Source organism: Sceloporus occidentalis, unplaced genomic scaffold, assembly GCF_023333645.1.
Source record: "Sceloporus occidentalis isolate IW3139 unplaced genomic scaffold, rSceOcc1.0.p SCAF_68, whole genome shotgun sequence".
Taxonomy (NCBI): domain Eukaryota; kingdom Metazoa; phylum Chordata; class Lepidosauria; order Squamata; family Phrynosomatidae; genus Sceloporus; species Sceloporus occidentalis.
The window spans coordinates 766057-791806 of record NW_028317048.1 but is presented as its reverse complement, the minus strand read 5'-3'; the positions used below and the strand labels follow the sequence as shown (position 1 = coordinate 791806).

The window sequence follows — 25750 nt, the reverse complement described above, 5'->3', positions numbered from 1 at the left end:
AGATTCTACTAAAGGGACTTCAAAAGGAAATGATATGTAATAAATATTTGAAAGTGAAGAATAAAAACAAAATCACTGCTGTATGGGAAGGTTGTATTTTTTCCTTAAGAGATATAGAAACATTGCATTTGGCTAAACACACATTAACTTCTAAACTGATTTCAAGAGTTGGTGATCCTTTTTAGAGGGTGGTACATTTGTATCAGGTTGATAGAACTACCCCCTCCCACAAAATTCCAGGCAGTATATAAACTTTGTGCACTCCTATATCACTTGGCAGTTCTCCCTTTTCATTTACAAGAAGCAAGAGGGGAACTACAGGATGAAGCTAATATTTTTATCCATTTTTTTAATGTGTGCTTTACATCATGCAGACAGTAATGCTTATTATGACAAGATCTTGTCACACAGTCGTATAAGGGCAAGGAAACAAGGGTAAGTTTGCCTTTTATGAAATATATATATATTTCTATATATATGCTATGTAAAATGTGATACACACAAAAAATATTTACATAAAATATTAATATTACTTGAAAACTTATATATTACTTACCCTTATATTTTTAGCTATTTATAACACTCATATGTAATGATAATGGCAAAAATTATAGGTTTCATTCATTTTACTCAATGCAGCATTTTTTATTTATTTTGCTTGTAGGTTTTTGTCAGTATATCTAAAAGTGAATTATATTTTTTATTTTACATTTACATTTATTTTATTTAACATTAAAGACCAACAAAATTCAAATAAAATAAACTTTATTGCCGTCTTATTTATTTTTTTGACACAAGAGAATTTCAAACATAATACAGGTTTATTAGTTCACACTCTGTTTGTTAGCTTAACAATACTTTGATGTTGTTATAATTTGTTCGCATTCTCTTTGTTCAGTGGTGCTTAAAATTGACAGTCATTTATTACAAAAAATGAAAGACAGTCAAAAAAAATGTGTCTATTGATTTTCTGAACAAAGAAATTACCTTTCTCGTGTGCTGAAGCTGAAATGAAATGAGTTTGGTGTGGATTTCAGTTTAGTGGTAATGGATGAGTGCTCCCAGTACAAACGCTATAAACCTACATGTTCCAGCACCACTGGCATCCTCTGTGCAGCAGGGATTCATAAAGCTTCCTTTGTTTCCCTAGAAGTGCAGGAGGAAAGAGCGGGGTTAATATATTTGTTATAATAGAATTGTAGGCGTGTTTTCTAATATTGTGACTACGAATAAACAGGGCAACAATGTTAATTGTATCATTTTTTTTGTCCTGTTTTTATTTAGTCCAAATGTCTGTGCTTTGCAACAAGTTATGGGGACCAAAAAAAAATATTTCAGTACCTGCAAAAATTGGCACCAAGGAGCCATCTGTGGCAAAAAAGCGTAAGTGTGTATATATTTTTTTTTCTACTTTTGTGTAACTATGAAAGAAAAGGTTGTGAAAAATCCACTTTTTAATTTCAAAAGTTAGATTTTAGTCAGGGGTAGGATATTGTTAGCATTTTACTGCTGCTGGAGTACAATCTCTAGGACCAAAGCAAGTTATATTTACTTTAAAAAAATGAGAGTATGATGCTTTTTGAGGATGATGGGGGTTGCATATCTGGCAACAGCTTGAGCAAGAAGATTTTGTGTTCCATATTAGGAATGTTGAGCTATTAACTGGAGGGTAGAAGGAGAGGCATGAATCACACATAAAAGTGCTGAGATGTTTTATAAAAAGAGCAAAAGAATGCATTGAACCACCAAGATGTATAAGGCAAGGGTCATTTCCTTTCCTTCCAGACAATCAGTAATGATTTTTCAGATGAAAAAATAGATGTTAAGCATTATTCTTGTTTGCTAAGCACAATGTTCCAGTTTTAGAACTTGTAGAACTTTACAAGATGCCCCAGGTTTGTAAATTATGATTCAGTTACTCAATGATTCATATGTTGCTCTGATTTTTGGTGTTACACAGTTGGATGTTGGCTAACATGCAGGAATTAATGGTGTTAAATAAAAATACTAACTGATAGAAACACATCCTAGTAACTGAATATTACTACAAGTTGTATGCCTTATGTGTTTATATCATGCTTATTCATATGATTTGAAATGCAGATAGATTTTGAGTTCCCAACCTATTGCTCACCACCATTGTCACCAAAGGGTTAAGGTTATATTCGGCACATTTTATTTGCTTTTTCCTTAGTGATCCATACTACATATACATGTATACTGCTTTGTTATTCAATTATGCTATTACATTAACTCGTTTTGTTAGGTGGAGGGGCTGGGTGCATTGTAATAATCTTCCAGTAATGCAAAAGTAGTGAACTATGTTACAGTTTATGGTCAGAGTCCAAAGAGTTCTAAAATCTAGGGGATGTAGGGAACAATGCAATTATGAAGAAACCCTGCATTTAACAGAGTTGGAAGCACTTAATATTACAAGCAACCACAAATCAGAAATGTTTGATATGCATACTGCTAATGTCTAAATGACTTTAAATTCAGGGAAAAGGAAATTGCAAAATTTGCCAAATGACAAAGCAAGATTTACATGATTTAGATATTTTTACACGGAGGAAATGAAAATGGCATATGCAAGTCACTGCAAGGGGTACTTTACCGACACAAGCCACATCTGCCACATCTTTAACAAGCAGATGCTAAATTGTCAACACAGAAAAGTTGTACCTTCAGCCTTGCTGTTCACATACAGCTGGTGAACACTTGTGCAAAAGCTGAAGATCTGTAGGTCTGTGTTAGATTTATGATCACAGACCTCTTGTTAGGACAGCTGTGAAACCAAAATAATAACAGAACATTGAAAACCAAGAACATTTTAGTTGTTGATTTTATTGAGTATATTGTGGTGTGTTGCACCGTTTAAGTTCTCGAGTCCATCTGTTTTCATTGAAATGTATTATAGTGAGGCTAAACAAAGGCATTTTCCTATACAAAAGAGAGAAGTCACAAAACAATTACTTTTAGCAAAACCTGTAAACAGATTGGGTTCACCATTCAATGACCATCTTGAAACCCCATGGGTAGCCAAAGTTTAGCCCACATGAACTTAAAATTTAGGGAAGCTGTAGTTGTCTGACACGGCCATTTTGAGTTGTATTGGATTTAAGCAGCAAAAGAGAATAGTGAATGCCCAAGATTTTTCATCTGGGAACCTCAGCTGAGGCCAACTTGGCCCTAAATTCATTGATCTCTAAATGTCAACAGTATATTTCCTGAGATTATCAGCTTTCCTGACAATCCAAATAACAACCACACGATTGTGAAGTTTCAGGGAAAACATTAATCAACATAAGATTCTGTTGACAAGACTAATGGTTATTCCAAATTGCATTTATTTCCAAAATTAACATTTAATTACAAGTAAAATAAGATTCCCACAATGGAAAAAAACCCAAAAAACTAGCATGACCTATGCTGAGCAAATCCTTAAAAAAGGTTTGACCCATGAGCTTAAAAAATGGAGAGTGATCTAGCAGAGCTGTTATTGGCCACAAAACCAAAGTCCCCTTGACCCTTTTCAGTTTGTTTCATATTATTTGCTTTTTGCTTCTTACCCTGGAGATGCTGCCTGTACCTTTTTTATGTGGTTTGGCGGTCTTTATGCAACTGGGAGGTGAATCAGCACTTTTTTTCCGTTTTGGCCACACCTGAAAACATTTCTGTGGATGGCCAAGACCAAATGGTGATCGTGTAATATTCATCAAGAAATATAAATATATTCTTTATATATGTCTTTGTTTGTCACAGATGAAGGACTGTCCAAAGTATTTCTAATGCCCTAGGATTGCTGATATAGGGATGAACCTCTTGGTGGCTCCTCCAACCAGTTCATTGTCCTACATTGCCTTTTGAAACCTACCCACTTTAAGGAGTTAAATGTAAATCTTCAGTTATTTTGCAAATGTCCATTAGGGGGAGTTCAAGGAGCTGGATTCAATGCAGAGATGAATCCCAATTAATTAAATAGGGATCCTCTTAAAGATTGCAAAGACAAAAAATGAAAAAGATGCTGAGCTAAAATATATCACTGTTTCATTTTTTTTTCATTGCAACTTGTGTGAGGATTGCTGTTCAATTAATTACATTTATCTATGGGATCAAGCTTTGCACCAAATTGCCAAAACAAAAGATTTTTAACTCATTTATATTTGACATCATTGTTCATTAACAAAAAGATTATTTTAATAATCTTAGTTAATTATAAAATTATTGTAATATAATTTAAGTTATGTTTATGTTTTGTTGCTCTAGTAAAAACGCACTAAATAATTGAATTTAGAATTGTCTTTATTGTTTAATACAAATACAGAACAAAGGCTAAATTATAACAAACAAATGCAGTGGAGAAATATAAGCAACTGTGATAAAATGTCAAGACCTCTTACCATGATTAGAATTCCTTTCTTGCACTTCAAAAGCGTTTGATCCAATCTTTCTGAAATCTATTACATAACTCCCCTGATTACATTACAGGGAAATTACTTAACAGACAATCATTAAATAGTGCCTAATTGCATTTATAAACATCTGCGGCCATTCCCTTTTTTGTTATAAACAGGACCAGACAAAAGATTTTGTATGCAAAGTCACCAAATTAATTAAATATGGATTATAAAAGTTGGTGCAATAAAGAGCTAATTTCTGTAAGAGCTATACATTGAGTGTGGAATATAATGTAAAGGAATAATTTTTAGACTCAGTATGCACTGAAACCATGCATTTGGGAAAAAAAATCCCCAATTTCAATGTCCAGTTTTGGTAATTCCATTTATAATAAAATAACTGGCAATTTGTCTGTATGGAGAACCACTGTCATGTTTTAGTTTGTGGTTTTGTGATTTGATTTAGCATACATGAAATTAGTTAGCGTTAACAATTTGAACCTATTATAAATGATAATGTATTTGTATTCTTCATAAAATGCTATTTCTTCCCTCCAATCGGAGTGGTGAAAAGTTATATTCCGTTGAAGACATTTTGTCTGTCTTTATTTCCATCTGCTTCAAGAAGTAGCCATTGACCCAAGTTTTTGTATTTTGTATTGACGTCAACAAGCACTGTGGATACACAGATTTAGCATATGTAGATTGTATATTCTGGCATTGAAACCTGATCTGCTGTGTGGGGGTTTGTATGCATACAGTAATGAAATGTACTTATTTCCTGCAGTTAAAACCTGATACTATGGCAGTGTTCCTTTTTTCCTATGGGATATTTAAGCGTTCAGAAAAAGGCACATCTGGTTTCCATTAAAATCACATGTTTAAACACAACCTGACTACAACTCAAAATATAATTTCAGTTGATTACCATTAGTATAGTGTTTAAGAACAGTGTTTGAATAAATGTAAAAAATTGTTTTTTGCAAAATATCCCAAATTTTTGCAAAATATCCCAAATTTTTGCCATATATCAGTTTATCCATAAGCAGCATCATCCATGATGATGCAAATGATAGTAATCTACTTTAGGATTTTAGAAAAAACATTCTAGATATGTATCAATGATTATCATACCTTGGAACTACCTAGCAGAAGCTCTGTCTCTTCTGGAGGAATGACCCTGTGAGGGGGCAACACTAACCACAAGTGGAGACAGGAATAGTCATGTGTGGGGCGGGGCTAACTACACAGGGGTGGGGCTAACTACACATGCGCACCTTAAGTGGGCAAGGAGTAGAAGGATGAGTTAATGGGGAGTGGGCCTCACAATGAAAGAGGGAAGTGTCCCATAGACTCCTGGTAAAAACCCAGAGAGGTCCCATGTATTATGAGTACATACACAATTCCTAAAAAACGGAGACATGCAGTCATTAGAACAAAAGTCTTAAGCCCATGTTTAAACATGAAACTACTTTTTTAACATTATTGATTCAATGATAATGGGAAGAAAGGAGTGGGACCACATAGGAGATACATGTAAGGCATCCTGAGCCTAGTTTGCAAACCATGTGTCTTTTATGTTGGTAGTTGAAAGGTTACGGTTCTCAGTGTCTTGTGCTGATGCGATGGATTTTTCTCAGGCCTGCATTGCTAACATCTGTAGTTTTGGGGTCATTTGTGACCTGAAAAAATCCAGAACATAGTTTTGAAGGAGAGAAAACCACTTACCTATAACTCAGTCAGTTGCTTTATGGAAACTGCATTTCTTCAATATGATCTCATCACCAGTCTACTGCACATTAGAGGATTTCCAGACATCAATCTGCCAAAATACTACCAAGGGTCCCAAACAGATTATATTACTGTTTCAATGCTTTCTTATGCCTATTTAATTTCTTGATATTTAGCCACACAAAGAGTTCATATTTCGAGGAACATATGATTATTTCATGATGAAAAGGCATGTGGGTCAAGATTCCCAGAGATATGTGTAGCACAATACTATTTAAAGTATAATGCTGTTATAGATTAGAGTTAGAAAAACTGTAAATGCAACATAAAATACATTTTAAAATCAAGTATGACGTTACATTTAAATGAATAGATATTCCAAGGGGAACTTTTTATAGTTAATCTTAAAGATATATGTGCAAGGGAGAATTTCCTGCACATCTATTCATGTTAAGGAATTGTTCCATATTTATCCTGTATATTTTGGCCCAGAACAGTGTCAGATCTGGGAATAATGACATTTTATAAAAAGATTCTTTTTTTAGGGGGATTACATGTAGGGGGATTCATTTTAAAATAGACTTTGCAACTAGAAAACAAGCATGCTTTTTGTAACTTTTTGTAACTTATGTCACTTAAAATAACAATGGAATTAAATTCTAATTAAAGTCTCTCTCTGGCATCTCTTTCTATTTATGGAGCTTTCAAATCAGTCAATCCTCGGTCACCTGAAACTCTAGAAAATGCTTATTCTACTGTTAATAAAAAGATTATACAGTTATCGCTACATCAGTGATGATAGACCAGAAAATGTACACGTCTATTTCATGATACTATTCTCACATATGTTTAAGTAATGAAAGATTCCAACCATTAACTTTAATATTGCCTATGTGGTATGTTACGTGTATGATGATATATATTAGGTGATATGAGGTCAATTAAATTAATCTCTTTGATTAGTTGATTCAGTAAATTAGTGCTGGTTTTAAATAGTGATCACAATTAATTGATGTGTAGTGTAGTGTACTGAAGACCTATAAGTACTGCATAATCTAATTAAACTTTTTAATAATTCAATTATCTTTTTCCTCTACAGGACTGTTTTGTATGAATGTTGCCCAGGTTACATGCAAATGAATGGCCAACCAGGATGCCCTGCAGGTATACAATATACATCATAATTATATATTAAGATAAGTCCCAAACATTTTGTTTTGCATTTTGATGTATTCTTGGTATATCTGTATATAAAAATACATATTATGTAATTAACTTGCATGGTTGTGATACCAGGAGTTATTTATGAGTTATATGCTGTATCATACATGCTTAGAAGTTAAGTCCTACATTTTTCCCGATGTGTTTATATAATGTTGTAGCAGGATTCTTCTCGGACTAGGAGCTGACCCTGGATTTTACAATACTGCAGCCTATAGTAATAGAAAAATGGAAACAGATCTCAATCTGACATTTGGCTTGGTTGTGGTTTGGTTTAAGTATTCCTGAATCCCAGTACAATACTTTTGCATGAATATTCTAGAACTTCCGAGCGTTCTTATACGAGGCAGAAATGGTGTGTGTCTGTGTAAGGTAGCAGGGCCATGAGATTACACTAATTCCAACAAAATATCGTGATATGCCTTACAGTTGTAGCAGAGATAAAACAGATGCTACAGTAAAATATATTATGAGAATTTGCTTAGGGCATGCATATGATTAGAGATATATTAAGGATAAATATATAAATCTGGCCAAAGGCACTACAGCAGTTGCTGTTATTTTAAATCTAGGAAATCATCCAAGTTCTCTTTGGAGTATGATGAGTTTTGTTTTGTACACATTTATAGATGATATAACCTGAAGGCTATGCTCAGGGTGGGACCTACATGTAATTTCTAGCATATGATCCGCAAAAATGTTTTTTATCAAATGAACTCATATAATAACCACAAACAACACAGATGTACCAGGAATGGCAAATAGGGATCTAAAGGGTGCTGAATTTGCTGTTTTACATCCATCTGGTAGGGTACAATCCTTAACCATGCTGCTAGAGTAGAACATATTAGTAGCACATAAACATAGACACCATCAGGCAAGTATTTAAAGAAACCCTTCAGTCATGCCTACCAGAAGACAAAATAGAGGTTTTTATAACTAATGCAAATACTAGTGAAAGAAACATATCTTCTTAAATAATGTTGAATTAAAACTTGTCGTAGAATGTTATTGAATATAATAAATGCACATGAAATGATTATTAAAACATTAAATTAGATGTTTTTCATAATTAATGATAGAATTTATTTTAAGTACCTTTTTATGACATTGTTTCCCTTACTTTCATATTTTCAGTTGCTCCTATCGATAATGTGTATGGCACTCTTGGCATTGTGGGAGCCACCGCAACACAAGATTACTCTGACCAATCAGATCTGAGAAAGGAGATAGAAGGAGTGGGATCCTTCACCTTCTTTGCACCCAGCAATGATGCATGGGACCTTCTGGATCCTGTAAGAAAATCAGCTGCTAGAGCTAAATATTTGTACAGAATTCTCATGAAATTAAAAGATCTTCCCTAGTTGCTGATTGGTTCTCGTAGCCTTTGTAAGGTGTGGTGAGGAGAAAAAAGAGAAGTTAGGACTTTGATTAAAAAGTTGATTAGATAATTAACTTTTATTTATATAGCACCAACAATTTACGCAGCACATTGGGTAAAGAGGGCCCTGCTCGCAAGCTTACAACCTAGAGGATACTTTAGAGATGTTTCATCTAGAATGGTGCTGCAAAATTTTTTTATTTTTAAGCTATATGTGAAACACAGCTTTAGAAAAGTAAAATGCACTCGGAAAAATACGCATTCCTTATTTTTTTGATTGTACTTATTATTTTGCAGGAAATTCGTTCCTCATTGCTAAGCAATGTGAATATTGAATTGCTTAATGCTCTTCATTACCATATGATTAATAAGAGGATGCTAACAAAAGATCTTAAAAATGGATTATCAGTTGAATCTATGTTTAATAATCAAAGACTTTTAATAAACCACTATCCAAATGGGGTAAGTGCCTTTTCATGTATTTATTTTAATATATATATATATATATGAGTAAAACATTTATTTTTAGATACTTTTTAAAAGAAAATTGGATTAAGCAAGAAATGTAGTGTAATGTCAAATACAACGTGTAATATTATTCTTTATGAAATGTATTAAGTAGATTGTCACAGTGAACTGTGCAAGGATAATTCACGGAAACCAGATTGCAACAAATGGAGTTGTTCATGTAATTGATCGAGTTGTGACCGCTGTTGGAAACACAATTGAAGATTTCATTGATTCTGAAGATGAACTCTCTACCTTTAGAGTAAGTTATTTCATTTACATTTCATCAAACATTTATCAATATTTAAAATTAAAATGTATTTTCTGTTGAAATGTATCCCTCTATATTTGTTGCTAATCTTAATACTAGTGCTCAGGGCCACCATGTACACACAGTAACATACCTACACACACAGTATCATACTTACACATAAGTTAACATACTTATACACACAAACTAAGAAACACACATACTAAGAAACATACTCACACACACTAACATTTATTTACACATACACACACACAACCTTAGTTTGTTGGCTTAAGAGGGGTAGGCTAGTGGCAGCGTTACTGCTCCCTCAATGACATAGTTTTCCCCTCAGACTCAGCACGTTGGGCCCAGGGAAGCGCGGGCCACAGTGACGGCCTAACACTATGTTCGAGGGGTTGGGGTTGGTGGAGCAGGAGCTAGGTGCCCCTTTAGACCAATGGATCTACTACCATGGGGTCACCTAATGCAGATTACATGACCTCGCTGGGCGCTTCCCTGTTCTCTCAGTCTTGGCACACCAGTACTGGTCGTACTCCCTGATGGCGGGCCAGCTAGTGCTGTTAAGTGCCAATATATCTCACAAACGCAAAGTTTTTCACATTAACAAGAAAAGCTTCTTCATCTTTGTCCTCTTCATTAGTGATTTCAAAATAAAGGAAAGTTAAGAATCTCAGAATAATAACTAGCATGAAAAAATGTGTTCAAATTATATTATAAATTATATTATTTTATTTGTATTTTTAGGAAGCTGGTATTGCCTCTAATACATTACAAAAACTTGGAAAACCAGGACATTATACATTGTTTGCCCCAACTGATGAAGCTTTTGAAAAACTTCCACGAGAAGTTCTAGACAGAATTAAATCTGATAAAAAAGCAGCTGAAGGTAAGTTTGACATAAAAAAGACAAAGATCAGAAAAAGAGTAAGCCTTTAGTTGAGATTAAGCAGCCAATGTGAAAGGAGCAATGGGAGGTCCACTATTATCAGAACAAGCATAGAAAATAGGCAGGTACATGATGGATAAAGCATTTTAGCAAAGCTAGATGGAGTTAAAATCAAGAAGGTGATGATGCAGTTCTATTTATATATCTTTGTTAAGATATATAAATATATTTAGATGAGAAAAGGTTTGGTTGTATTTTGTTTTATAAATAATAGGAAATCTAGATTTAGTCTACTGCAGATACTGAATCAAGACAGTGTAACTCCAAACAGAACAGAAGAGGAAATCTGAATTAGGAAGTCCTTAATGTATTTAATCATTCCTGTTAAAGTTTCATTTTGTTTAGAAGAATTGTTTACAGTTGGAAGCTCCCTTTTGCCTACGTTTGTTTTCTTCTGCTTTCTATGTACACTTACACTCTTTTAGCCTCCATTCTTTATGGAGAACCACAGTTCGTCAGGAATTGTTTCCATCTGGGCAGTACATCTGTAATATCTTAGTCTAAAATAGACTGTATTCATGGCATATTTCTTTAGTAAAAATGGAATTAAAATTTAAGTATTTCGTCACATAATAGTTAATATTTTATATATATAAAATTAGTTGTCAAAAGATTTCAAAAGCTAACCAGAATTGGTTGATTTTTTTTTCTTTTTTAGCTCTGGTGAATTTCCATATCCTTGACTCTGTTCAGTGTTCTGAAGCCATTATGGGTGGAGCAGTATTTGATAGCCTTGAAGGAAGCCCTCTTCAGATAGGATGTGATGGTGACAGTCTAACTGTAAATGGTAAAAAGATTGTGAGCAGGAAGGATATCGTCACAAGCAATGGTGTTATCCACTTGATCGATGATGTCCTCATTCCCGATTCTGGTGAGTTTTTGCATTTTAGCAATAACATAGCCCCGGATGTATTAAGGTTGAATATGGAACTACTGTATTAACAATGCGTTCAGCTGTGCTGGATGATACTATGGCGTTAAACCAATCAACATGGGTTGATTCTTCAAAATTAGCCCAAGTGAATATCTTATCAAGAGAACAAACTTCTTATCATAGTATTACAGAGAGGTATATAGTAACCCTTTATGTTTAACACTGAAATGGTTGAAAAATGATGTCACACACCATTATTCAGGTCACAGGATATGGGAAAACACATATCCAAAATGAAACATCAATAAAACATTTAGTATGTAATATCATCAGTAATATTAATATAATAATATATAGCATTAATATCATCCTGTTACCAGGGTGGGGTTTTAAAAATGTGTTCTGTGCAGCGAAAAAACATTAACAATGACGCCAAAACTTTTCCTACACACATACTATGTCATGCTTTCTGTGGGCAAAATGTGCTTAAGTAAGTTAAATTGGTCGATACAAGCAACAATATCCAACCCACCATTCTTTATAAGAGATTTAACTGGAAAATAGTTCCTAGTAAATCTTGGCCCTGTACCATGTATTAATAAATGAAATGATTGAAGTTGTATCTTTATCCATAGATAAATTATACATTTGCTTAGAATTAAATTATGTGATAAGAATCAGTATGGAATTTAAGTAGTGATTTCATCTGGCATGTTATATAATGTAAATAAATATTCCTGAAATATGTAATGTATAGAATTGTTGCAGAAAAAGTAATACACATTTCTAAATTTGCAGCCAAACAAGTCATGGAACTTGCTGGAAGCCAACAGACCACCTTCACTGACCTTATGGCACAGATGGGCCTAGCAGCCTCTATGAGACCAGATGCAGAATACACACTTCTTGCACCACTGAATGATGCTTTCTCTGGTAAGTAACACTTGCCGAAAGGGGGATAGAATGCTCATATATTTAGTGTGTGCTATGAAATATAAAACATATCTTTGTCTCTTTATGTAACCTTTACAGAGGAAACCTTAAAATTGGATCAACGTGTCCTGAAATTTATCCTGCAGAATCACATTCTTAAATCAAAAGTGGTCCTTAATGAACTTTACAATGGTCAGACATTGGAAACCGTTGGTGGCAAACTTCTAAGAGTGTTTGTTTACCGCACGGTAAGTGTGTTTCTATTTTTTTTTTTTTCTGCAACCGTATGTTTGTTTCTTTACCAGATAGATTTAAAGAGAAAGCGTTTTGCTGCCCTCATTAGTATACCAACATGCTGCTTGATGATTCCTTAGCAAGAATACACATTAATCTACATGTTTACCAATGACAGGCTGTATGCATTGAGAACTCGTGCATGCTTCGTGGAAGCAAAGAAGGAAGGAATGGAGCAATCCACACATTCAGAGAGATTATTCGGCCAGCAGAGCAGTCATTCTTTGACATTATAAGCCTTGACAAACGATTCAGGTAAGTGTTTTGAAATTCTAATTAATGTACAAAAAATGCCAACAAATACTTTGAGCATGTTTTCCTCCTACATGCATGGGTTACATGCTTAAATATAGCAAAATTAGTGTGTAATAGAAGATGTTTAGGGTGAAAAAAGTATTCTTTACATAATCATACTGTACAATGGTCTGCAAAATCGAGGGTTTTTTGGTTGTGAAGCCATCAGCTGCATGTATAACATGTAATTTAGATATGCTGGCCAACAGTTTTCAGTCTGCGTAATAAGCCACTTGTGGGTCATTATATGTATCTTGAGGTTTTATTTTATTAAGTGTTTTCTGTGTTTTTACTCTTGTGTGTGCCAGAATCTACTGTTAATAATGATACATAACACTAGGGTATATGTGCTGAATCTCAACTTATCAGTAACACAGTAATATTAACAACAGTAATATTAATAATTGGTGGAAGCTGGTTCTGAGAGCATTGGAATAAGAAAAGAGGAGAATATGGTATATGGACAAGGTATTCTTACTTAAGAATATGTAAAGCCATCACACTCAGGTTTCCCTAAGTAAAAAAGTCCCTAAACATTTCCAAAGCAAGAATTATAAGCCACATCTGGTTTTCATGAACGTATTTTAGTAGCATAGGTTATATACAAACCCAGTTGTTTAAATAATGAAACTATAGATCTTAAGCAATATTTTGTGTACCTTCACAATTTATAGTCCATTGGTCTAACAATGTAAGGTTTTGCATTGTATATCTTAACCTAGTGGCACTCAACGTTGTATATAAGATTTTTATGGAATATAAAATATGCTTGCATTTACATTTCAATATTTTTTCTCTGCTGTTAGCATTTTCTTAAGTCTCGTTGAATATGCTGATCTTAAAGAACTTCTAATGCAACCTGGAGCCTGGACCCTATTTATTCCAACCAATGACGCCTTTAAAGGGCTAAGTGAAGAAGACATTGAACTCTTAAAACGTAAGTAAAATTTTTTCCATGTGTGTAGTAACAATGAAGAAAGGTTTAAGATCTTACAAAATGTAGAAAATGGGAAGACATATTTTAGGATATATTCAGAGAGCAAAATGATATTTAATTAATTAACATATTTCATGTTCCATACATATTTCATATGTTAACATGTATGAGTTGATAAAATATTTTGTTTGGTTTTAACTTATTTCTGTAACTACAATTACAATATTTAATTGAAGGTGACAAGGTTGCTCTTCAGAACATTCTGCTCTATCACCTGGCACCTGGAGTATTCATTGGAGGTGGATTTGAACCCGGTGTCACAAACATTCTCAAATCCCTACAAGGAAGTAAAATAATGGTCAAGGCAGTGAGTTTTTTTATATTATTATTGATATTAATCATAATTAGATCATTGGTCTAATATCAATGCAGTCTCTAGTTTTAATTACATTTTGTAAAAACTCATCAGTTGTAATTCTCATCAAAAGACAGTTCAGCCTTTTGGTCTTAATTTACTTGTGTTTATGTAAAACAAATCCCAAAAAAATAAATAAAAGATATGCATCTTTTTATAGGTAAACGATTCAATTGCAGTGAACGATGTATTCTCAAAGGAGGCAGATCTTATGGCAAACAACGGTGTTATTCATATTGTCGATAAACTTCTTTTCCCTGCAGGTTAGTATAAAGAAAAACCTAAATATGTATGTTCTTGGTGTATACATGTACATTACCACTACTAAAGCAAAGCAAACCGTTTAATACTGTTAATCAACTAAAGCTGTACATAGTTATACACATATTTACAATTTATTAAGAATTTTTTTTATTATTTATCCATTTTTTTCAGACGCACCTGTTGGAAATGAGCAACTGCTGTCAATTCTCAATAAAATCATCAAGTACATAACTATTAAGGTATATTATGTTTTTAATTATTTGCTAGAATTTTTTTTTATAGTGAAAAGTAAAAACAGTATAATATATATATATATATATATATATATATATGTATGTATACAGTCTATGGACATTCTAATATTCTGTTATTTTAATGTGGAGAATTACTTTCATAATTCATAAAAGATACAGTTGATACATAATGATATATGGAAAAATGTTATTGGTAAAACTCATTATTTCTTTTTGTATTCATTTGTTGTGATGTTGAATTAAACATTGACCTTTTTTTTCCCCAGTTTGTTCGTGGCAGCACTTTCAAAGAAATTCCCTTGACTAGATACAGTGAGTAAGACTTTGATTTGGAACAAAAATAAACTCTGCTAGTCCATCTGTTTACAAGAATGTCTCAGGCTAAGCCATGTAGTTTAGAGTTTTAAGAATAGTACCGTATGATATGTAAACTACAGAACTGGTTAACTGAAAAAAAAAGATTCCGACTCTTACAAAGGATTCCTGAATAATTGAATGAAGAATAACCAATGAGAATTGGTTATTATAGAAATCCTGAAATTCGGGATGTTAAAATGGCTACTTTTAGTGGTATATACATAAGGTGGACTTCTAATACTTTAATCTGTAGATGGTATTTCCAATTTCTATACCAAATATATAGGGTTTGTAAAAGTAACTTATAACTGATAACATGTCACATATCACGGGTTTTTGCTATATCCATTTATTCTCTTTATTTTAGTTACAAGAATAACTACTAATGTCCAGCCTATTGTTGTTAAAGGTAAGATTTCATGACCGCAAGAAAAAATATTTTTGGCTTATAGTAAATTATTGTTTTCTTCATTAAAAATGGCATACGTTGATGTAGTATAGCATAAATTTACAGAGAATGTCACTGTGTGCTGAGCTAATGTTAAGAGTAAATGATGCATATTAAAGCAAATACAGATGTCTTTAAACAGACATTCGAACAACATCTGTTTGACATGTTTTCACGGGATCTCTGTATTCACTGAGTTCAGTCTGTGAGTTGAAATGTTCAACTCTCTTGCAAGTTGCTAGGTTAATGAATAGACCCCCCAGAAGTTTTGTGATTTACAGCTTCCCATAACAATCAGCAATCAGGTAGAGAAATATCTTCCAACTATATTTTTCAAAAGTAAAGTGGTTGGAAACCAAAATATGTGCCATAAAACATGAAGAAAGAAAGAACACTCCACTCCCAACAAAATGCTGGTTTACAGTAGGTGGAAGGAAGCTGTTTCGGTTTCCCTCCACACTTTCTGCACTTTCGGAAATATTATTTAATGGTGCAGAAATATAAGCAATATAAGAGAAAGGGGCAAAATAAAAGCCACGTTGCTAGCTATGCTTAAAGTAGTATATTTTTGATAGCACTCTATTATCGTAACATTTAGCATGTCTCAAATACTAAAATCAACAAGAGTAAACGCATACTTCATAAATCAAAACGACATTAACCACTAAAAAAGATTAATGTGCGTCTGTAGTTGTTTTATGCATTCCTGTTGGAAGAGTCAAGCTATTGTCTGTTCCATAAAAAAAAAAGTGTTTATGAAACTCTCCTGCTGATCTTCTTTTCCATAAATAGACAGGGGTTCTAAGCTCAAATCTAATGATAGGAGAGACATTCGTGTATAAATAAAGTAAAAAAAAAAATAATTCAAAAATAAACTAGTAAAAACCTGTTAGAACTAATGTAAATATGCTGAAGAATAAAAAATGTAATGCTTTTAATTTTCTTTTTTCGATAGAACCCACCACCATCACAAGAGTAATTGGTGGAGGTGAGACTATTCGCAGAGTTATTCAAGGTATGACCAGCAAAAATATTAAGCTACATGATTTAATGTTTTAAGTATTTTTAAGACTATCTGTTACATCTCTAAAAATACAACGCTTGCTTGCTTTTGTCCCAAACAGTTGAAAAATCGTTTAACTGCCTTTATAAGTGTTAATGTTTTGTTAACTTCACGGCTATGACTGTGATCTAAATTTGTGAGAAAGAAACAGGAACAAGTTTAGACCTGAAACCTGAAAATAAGACGCTTAGCCCTAACATTGAGATAAAACATATTTCTCTTAATCCCATTGTTGAGTCAGAGACGGCATAGTTTATTTTGGAATTTCTTGTCTTGCAATCAATTATGCCTTTTGGTAAAAAAAGATATATTTGAACTTGAGAACGTGCAATTCTTACAGACCAGGAAACATTGTGTTCCGTTGTAAGAACGTAGGGGAGATGAATGTCTCTCCATTACATGAAGTCTGTATATATTTCTAAAATTAACTTTTTTTAGTACAGATTACAAACTGGTTTGTTAATCTTCACCATACATATATTACTTAGTTTACACATCATTAATAAAAGTAAAGGCCTTCTAACTTAAGTAGCTTAGGTAAATTACATCGTAGTGGTAAATAGTTTTATATATCTTGAAATATCAGCAATTATGTATAAGGAAAGCATTTGCTACTTGATACAATGTAGGAATGGCTTGTTCGGTGTAGCTTCCTGGTAGTCTTAAATCTTTGCATATACTACTTTACCCAAGGAGGCACTGTGACTGAGGATGATACTACTGGGAATACAAATGCAGGTATTCTACTTCCCAAGGTTTTATTGGTTTAAAACCAAATGTTTGTTGCCTGGAACCCCACAAAGCACCACCACTGGTTTTTATGGTTGCTATTGATATCACCAACACACCAACAGGCTGCTGATCATTAACAAAACATCTTTATATTGAATTGAAATTGAATGCCTGCATGAACAATTTAAATGCATTGAAATGCAGTTATATGATAAAATGAATTCACAATTTTTTTCAAGTATAGCTAATATTCTCGTCAGTATTAGATATTGAATAATGTTGTCTCACATAATTATTCACTAATCTAATGGATTATATTTAATTAGGCCTTCTTGTGTATAATTGTAACACTAGTCATTCTCTTGTTCACATTATCACTTTCCTTTTGCTTGTTTTTGCACTTCAAGTCACAAATTCTGATTTACTAACATTAAATGTTATGTTCTTTAATAATGATGAAAACAATATATAAATATTAAATTAATTTATTTGGATAGAAACAAATAAAATAAAATGCTCAAATATCACGTATATTTAACATATTTATATTCCAACAACTGACTGATTTCAAATAACTGATCAACAGAAATTGTAGATTTTCAGTGCCTTTTGTAACCCTAACCAAAAACACTCCTTAAAACAATTTCAGAGCCAACTATTACCAAAGTAACGGAAATAATTGAAGGGCAGCCAGAGATTAAAGTGATTCGTGGAGGTGAGACAAAAATAACTAAAGTCATCCAAGGAGGTAACTATTTTTTTTCTGTTACTGATTTTATTTATCATTTTCAATGTACATTTTGGCCGTCTCTTCCATATAAGCAAGCCAGCAGTAGTAGTGCACCAAGCCAGGATGGGCATCATTTTGGGGTTCTTGCCTAGTTAGCAAATTAGTTTACTCTTATGGTCAGTCTTGTTTACCAAAATAGACAAAATTGTAATCTTGGTTTATAATACTTGATGCGTTATAATATTCATAGATCAACATGTAGAGTAGAATAACGTTTTAGGATTTTGGTGATTCTTTTCTCAAATGTAAAGTGGTCCCTCTATGTAAATGCTGACTCACTAAAGGGTATTGCAAACCACTTTACACATTTTTTAACCAACAAACTCAAATAACAAATTAAATGCTATTTTTTATTGTTTTTAATATAATGTTTATATAACAACACTAGTGTAAAAATAATAGCTTACAAATTGCTCCCAATTTAAAAAAAAACCATGATATTGTCGCTAATTGTGCACTTTTTGTAACTCATGAACAACATTTTTTAAAGTATTTTATTATCCAAAGCATTGCTGTAAATCTAAAATCTAATTTCCATTATTTTTGCTGACAAAATGTGAAAAATGACAATTAAATGGTAGAAAGGAATAGATATATCATATGATTTAATTTGTTGGTATTTATTGCATTGTAAATGGCTAATATTTTAACAGTGCACTTCCCCCAGTGAGCAGTACTGTAATAATATATTCACTGTCAGGATTTTATATTGTGGTTATATTCTGCAATAAACCAACATTTGTTACACAGGCTGACATGTTTTTATGGCCTATTAAATCATGTGTACATCACCACAAATAAATGTACATGTGATGATTGCGATCACCATAAAATAAATACTATCAAATTAAATAAATTATCGCACTTTTAATTTACATGTAGATGACCAAGTTTTATCGACTAATTTTGCATTCACCACCTGCAGAGCCTACTATAACAAAAGTAACACGAGTGATTGAAGGAAATCCAGACTTCAGCCTCGTTAAGGAAGGAGAAACTAGAGTGACCAAAGTAATCCAAGGTAATTGAATTGTTCTGTCATGATTTTTATCATAATAGATATACTGCATATCACTGTTTTCATTTTGCATGAAACTTGAGAGGCTTCTTTCACTGTAGATTTCCCCAAATGACCAAAAATTATGAAGTATCCACATTTTCAGAAAAATATCAAACAACAGAGCACCTGAGTGCTGCAGAATCTGTTGCACATATGTTAATGAGCATAATAATAATGATATATATGGCACAGAGCCCACTTGTAATACACTTTATGAATCCAAAAATATTTTACCTTTGTCATACCCGTTCCCCTGCTCACTTCCCCACCTACCCTCTGGGCGTTTAAGGAAGCCTGAGGCTAATCCTAGCTATATGCAAATCTAGCCCTGCCATACATGTGGCTAGCCTTGCCCAATGCCTGGTTAGCTCTTCTTCCAAGAGAAGCCACCCCCCCCCCTGAAGAGGCTTCCTCTTCGGGGGTTCTGGGTGACCCAACCAGAGAAATACCCAGGTATGTTGATAACACAGTATGTTCTTCACTTCATTGCTTTCTTTTGATTTTTTTTACAATTAAATTTACCAGAACCTACAATAACTAAGATCACTAGAGTGGTTGAAGATGAGCCAGATTTTAAATTGGTAAAGGAAGGCGAAACTCGAGTGACTAAACTCATCCATTGTCAGGAGCAGGAATAAGAAAGGACAAGTTCAATAGGGAGCAGAGCTCAATATGCAGGCAGAGGCGCTTAGCAGATAAGGCCAACAACGCTGTCAGGAAAAGCCGAGGTACGGTACACAGGCGGGCCACGAGGTACAGGAGGAGCAGACGAGCCAAAGTCAGGACACAAGCCGAGGTACGGTACACGAGCGGGCAACGAGGTACAAAAGGGTCAGGCAAAGCCGTAGTCAAAGGAGAGCCAGGAATCACGAACCGTTTAGTAGATAAGGGTCAGGCAGGAGCGTGGTCAAAGGAAAGCCAGGTAGGTACACGGAGAATCACTAGAAAGGCGCACTCAGGATGTAGCAGGGAAGCACAATAACTGAGCACTGAGCAAAGCTCAGTGCTTGGTTTTAAACTTGCCGCTCGGGGGAAGCTCCGCCCCCGAGTGGGAGGTTACAGCGGCGAGTTCCCGCGAACCTTGTTCGGGGAACAATAAAGTAAATAGAGGGCGCGCGCGCGCGCGCGCCTAGCAAAAGCCGGTTGAGTGGAGAGGCCGGTAGGACACCTGCTGGATCCGATGCCCGCGGGTAGCGGGCATCCAGGTAAGAGACCGCATCGGGTCGCCGGACCCCGGCGGGTACCGCATCGGGTCGCCGGACCCCGGCGGTTACCGCAACGGGTCGCCGGACCCCGGCGGGTACCGCATCGGGTCGCCGGACCCTGACATCCATGGAGGTAAAGTAAATTATGATAGGACTTTTGCCTTTCTTTACATTAAAAAATATCAATTAAATATAGATAGAAGCTAAGCCTGCTATGATATTTGTTGAATAATATATACAATATATTTTAAAAAAATATTCAGACATCCACTATGTGCATTCATAATTTCTAATTTTTTAAAAAAAAATCTAATTGTCTTCAACTTTTTTGGCACACAAATTCACTAGAACCCACAATAACTAAGATCACTAGAGTGGTTGAAGGTGAGCCAGATTTTAAATTGGTAAAAGAAGGAGAAACCCAAGTACTTAAATACATCCAAGGAGGTAAAGGGATAAAAACAGAATGTTTGCAAATTGTTGTGTTCTAATTCCAAATAAATGAAAAAGAGTTCTGGTTTTGGCATTGTGTTCTTATTAAATTATGTGCAATACAATGCTATGCCATATTACAAATAGTTAAAAACTTTAGTTCTTGTTTTTCTGTTTAGGTCCTGAAATAAAATATACTCGTGTCTCCACTGGTCTTGGTGATGACACAGATGAAGAAACACTGAAAAAGTTGCTTGAAGAAGGTTAGTAATTGCGCCACATATTTCTTATTTTACTAAAAAAAGTATTATTTTGGATACATTTCAACTTATAATTGTGGTTAAGCCTTAAATTTAATTAGAAACAAAGCATAATGGCTGGTTATTGCTAAATATTATTGTATATATTATGGTACATACATTAAGGCAAGACAAGCAAGGACCCTCTAATGTCATGAGGCTGATGGATCAGTTTCTGACTTTTAACAAGAGACATGTCACTAGCATGTCACTCTTAGCAAAGCATCCACACATGTACAACTGTAACACAACACTTATGTATTATGATTTACAGCGCTTTGCTTTAATCCAGACATTATATTATATTATTATATTATATATATATTATTATATTATTATTATACTATTGAGCATGATAACCCATTTATTTATTAATGAAACCATTGATATAATGCCTAAATGATTTGATGGCTTGAGCGGTCAGCTGCCATCTTTGCGTCCGTTTATATAGTTTTTTTACTTACTTTATTAGTTACGTTTGACTGAGTTATTTTTTAACTTTGCATTTTCTATTTTTATTGTATTAATAAAAAAAAGGCGTATAGAAATTGGTAGAACACTAGTTAACATGAACATGTGTGTGTGTGTGTGTTTGTGCGTATAAATTAAGAAGTCTTCAATAAAACTATGCTAGCTTTGTTCCCAGTAGGCTTGTGAATATGCTGCTACAGGCAGCTCAGTATTGGCAAGGTTCTACAGTCAATGCTAAATGGTTAATTTCATATATACTCATCTAATTAGTATATGTATTTTTCCTGTATTTAAGCACTTGATTACATTAAATGTACTTCTTTTTGGGGGGTCAGGTCTTGGGCTCATAAATTTACCAATGCAATTGTTATATGATTAAACATTGATGCCATAAACATATGTCCTATCAGAAGTCACCAGGGTATCCAAGTTCATTGAAGGTGATTCACAGTTACTTGACGATGATGAGCTCAAAAGGCTTCTCCAGGGAGGTTAGTGAGTTCAACTAGTCAACTAATCTCATAACAGGGTCTTGGTTATGTCCTGACTTATTTTTAAAGACTAACTGAATTTCCATTAGTACAATCTTTCTGATTTTTTTTAAAGAATATATCTGTTAAAAAATGAAAACTATAAGAATAAAAAGAAAAAAAATTCAAAGTAGTCTTTAAAAAAACACTAACCGATTTTCCATGGGGCAATGAGCATTTGTTTGCTTTTTTTATTTCATTTTGGTCCTCCAATTTCAAAAATTAATAATTGGTAAGAAATTCCCAAAACAAGTATTCATTTCCCCATTTACTCCTATATGGCTTAGTAGTGTATTGATTATTTCTGACATTGCACTTTTACAATATACTTAATTAATAATCTTATATAGCTTTTTTCTAACAAATGTTTCTAAACTAATGGACAACTGATCGCCTATTACCATCCTGTAACATATTAACTTTATGCTCTGGAAATGTAATAAACCAATATATGTTGATATTAATTTGTTTATCCTATTTCATAATTTAAGACATGTATTGTTTTCATTACTTGGGTTTTAACATGTACGGGCTCAAATTGTTTTCAATGGGTTTAGGGACTGCCCATTGTCCTTAGGGGGTTAATGTATCCATGGATAAACCAAAGAATGCATATTGATTTTGCCGATTATATAAATGCACATTTACAGCTTTTCAATCCTGGGAAATTGCTACATGAAGTGGCTTGATTTTTGCCCCTTAAAAACCATTGTCTTGTTTTAATTAGAAAACAAAACGTGAATTAAAAATATAATAAGTATTCAACTTATTATTTTGCTTTATCTCCTAAAATTAGGATATATATATAGATTATATATATATATATATAAACAGGGCCGGCCCAAGACAAAATGCCGCCTGGGGCGAAGTTTAAAATGCCGCCCCCCCATTATCTACCCTTCCTCTCCGTCCCTCCCTATTATCTACCCTACCCCCCCTTGTACTTACCGTTCAGCAGTCCTGCGGTGAGTCTCCCTGCTCGGTCTCGTCTTGTAATGCTGAGCGCCGGAAATGACGTCATTACAAGCCGACACCGAGTGAGAGGGCTCGCAGAGGAGAGAGGGGAGCTGAGCGGGTACCGACAACTTGGTAAGCGCTCTCTCTTCCGCTTTAAAAAAAAAAAAAAAAAAAAAGGGATTGGGGTGGCAAAGTGCCGCCCCTTCAAAAGTGCCGCCTGGAGCAGTTGCCCCACTCGGCTCCATTGTCGGGCTGGCCTTGTATATAAACAATATAAATAATAAAGAATAAGTTCTTGTGAGTGTTTGGAGATCTGTGGACAGATAGTGTGGACTTTGTGATGAACCTTCCAGATATTGTGTTAACATCTACCTCCCGCAGCATTCCGACTGAGGACGGCCTCATCGTACGGTTGGAAACGTAAGAACATTCCATGACAATACAGTATCATTATATCTGGTGATACTTCATGGAATGAAACAATTCTTACATACAAATGATTCTTAATTTGTTACGGAGATCAATAAATGATAAAATGAATTTATTTGTGCATCTTCTTAGACATATTATTTATGTTCCAGGTTCACAAATCTCCAAAGTCTCAACAGTAGTTGAAAGCGAGCCGGCAGAAACTGTACAAATCTCAAAGATTGTAAAAGGTTACTGACATATTTCAGTTACCAAATTAAAAAAACACACAGTAAATGACATTGCCTCACATATTCATAATGTGTTTTATTTTATTTGTGTAGAGCCACAGGTTAGAAAAATACAGACAACCAGGAGGATACAAGGTATATTATATATGTTTTAAATTGCATGTGAATAAACATTCATACATTGGTAATTAAAAAAAAAGATTTGGATAAAGGATTAAATGGGTTAGAAACATATACATATATCAGTATAAAACAAGTGTTTATTGATTATTTTTGACAATGTATGTTTTTCTGCTGTCATTTTTTTATATCAGCATCTGGTTTTTTCTGCTTTCATTTACCAGCATAAACAAAATATGCTAACATGACATACATGTTCACGTGGCAGAAATATATAAAAAAATAATTTTACCTTCTCTATAAACACCAGGGCAAACTGCCTTCTATTTTAGAATTTTATTGCCTTTAGCAGTGACAATGGGATATTTAGAGCAATAATAGTGCAGATTGTATGAGTGGCCTTGACCCAATTGAATATTCTATTGAGTAAATGGTTATCATGGTGATAGACTTACTTTTTAGAACTTTACACTAGAACTGTTCTTTTTATTCTTCAATATGCCTATCTCATATGCAATATATTGTTTATTTAATCAGTGCTTTTTCCCTTTAACGTAAATAAAGGCACTACAGCAGTCCTCAATTGCAGTTTCTCACACATAACACTTTTGATACCAGATGTGAATGTTTCTGTTACTTTCAAATGATGAGTGATTTTTCAAAGATCTTCATTCTAACATGTTACTTTCAAAACAACTTAAAATATTCAGCCAATTATACTGAAATATACAGTAAAGATTATGGATTTGTCCAAGAGACACAATAGTAGAAGACAGAAACCTTGGGTGAATTTAATACCTTTTATTGGTCCAACACAGAAAAATATGTAGAATAACATAAGCGTTCAGGTCCTCAGAGAACTGCATAGATGGAGAAGACATTCCGTAATGTCTCTGAGCATTTCTGTTTCCATACATCTTTAACGAATAGGAATTTTAGTAGCTGAGATTAGGTTTAACACCAAGAGTGGCACATTCTGCATTTAAAATCTTCAGCATATCTTTAGAAATGCTTTTGTCTTCAACAATCTCTCTGCTTGCTATATTGTATAACTTAGCTGCATTCTATCCTATTTGGCAGTGCTGTGGTTTATAAATGGACAAAGTTGTATAATTGCATACATATGGACAAAATGGTCAGATGTACAGCTAATCAAACGAAAGTATATCTGCTTCAGAAATATATTACAAATACGCAATTCTCCCCATTAAAAAAAAATTGAAAATGTTTGCCAAAGTCAAACATATGTTGAATGTATATTGATTTTTTTTTAAATTCATACCTGGGAACTTGCCAGGTTTTTACTTGTAGCCTCCAGGTAAAACTTCACTTCCCCAGGGCTCTGCGTTACTATCTGCAATTACCACGCAGGGGAGCGGTGTTTGGTCATGCCAACTCCCCACCGGGCATTACCTACTTACTTACAACTTCTGACTCTATTAAAGACTTGAGACCTAGCCCTGCTTGTCTGGAAGTGCAGTTCAGGGCAGTCTAACCTGGGAAGTTCTCATGTATCATGATATTTACTTATAACATCATTTTCAAAATTTTCCTAAGTAAAGGTTAATATATATTCAGTTCTGTATGTATTGCTGTTTTGACAAGTAAGTAATACACTACAGCGTAATTATAGAAGAGAACTACTAATTTAGCTGCCAAATAACTGAATTGAACTGCTTTTGCTTTTGTGTTTTAGGCTAACTAGCTTTACAGCATAACCCCATGACAATGCCGCATTAAGGTAGAGCTTTGCTAATTACATGTGTATGACTAACAGCATGGCTAAAGAATAACACTTACAATGTGCCTGCGCTTTCATGCAAAATTTACAAAAAATACAAATTATGACTTTAATAATAGTAGCATCTCAAGAAGTAATAAAAAGTTTAGCCAGGGTTGTCCAATTAC

The 25750-nt window shown here is 34.0% G+C and overlaps 1 protein-coding gene across 1 annotated transcript; it reads left to right on the top strand.

The window, feature by feature from the left end:
• The first annotated feature begins 322 nt into the window (after positions 1–322).
• LOC149286474 (periostin-like) lies at positions 323–25543 on the top strand. Its single transcript, XM_089493905.1, has 25 exons — positions 323–435; positions 1285–1383; positions 7228–7292; positions 8487–8644; positions 9028–9192; positions 9353–9499; positions 10253–10394; positions 11113–11325; positions 12127–12261; positions 12361–12509; positions 12674–12810; positions 13656–13786; positions 14023–14153; positions 14362–14464; positions 14637–14704; positions 14986–15031; positions 16480–16539; positions 17969–18067; positions 19035–19130; positions 20986–21069; positions 21987–22067; positions 23179–23181; positions 23645–23722; positions 23816–23857; positions 25539–25543. The coding sequence occupies exons 1-25, from the start codon at positions 323–325 to the stop codon at positions 25541–25543; spliced, it is 2550 nt and encodes an 849-aa protein (XP_089350031.1).
• Positions 25544–25750: the final 207 nt, after the last annotated feature.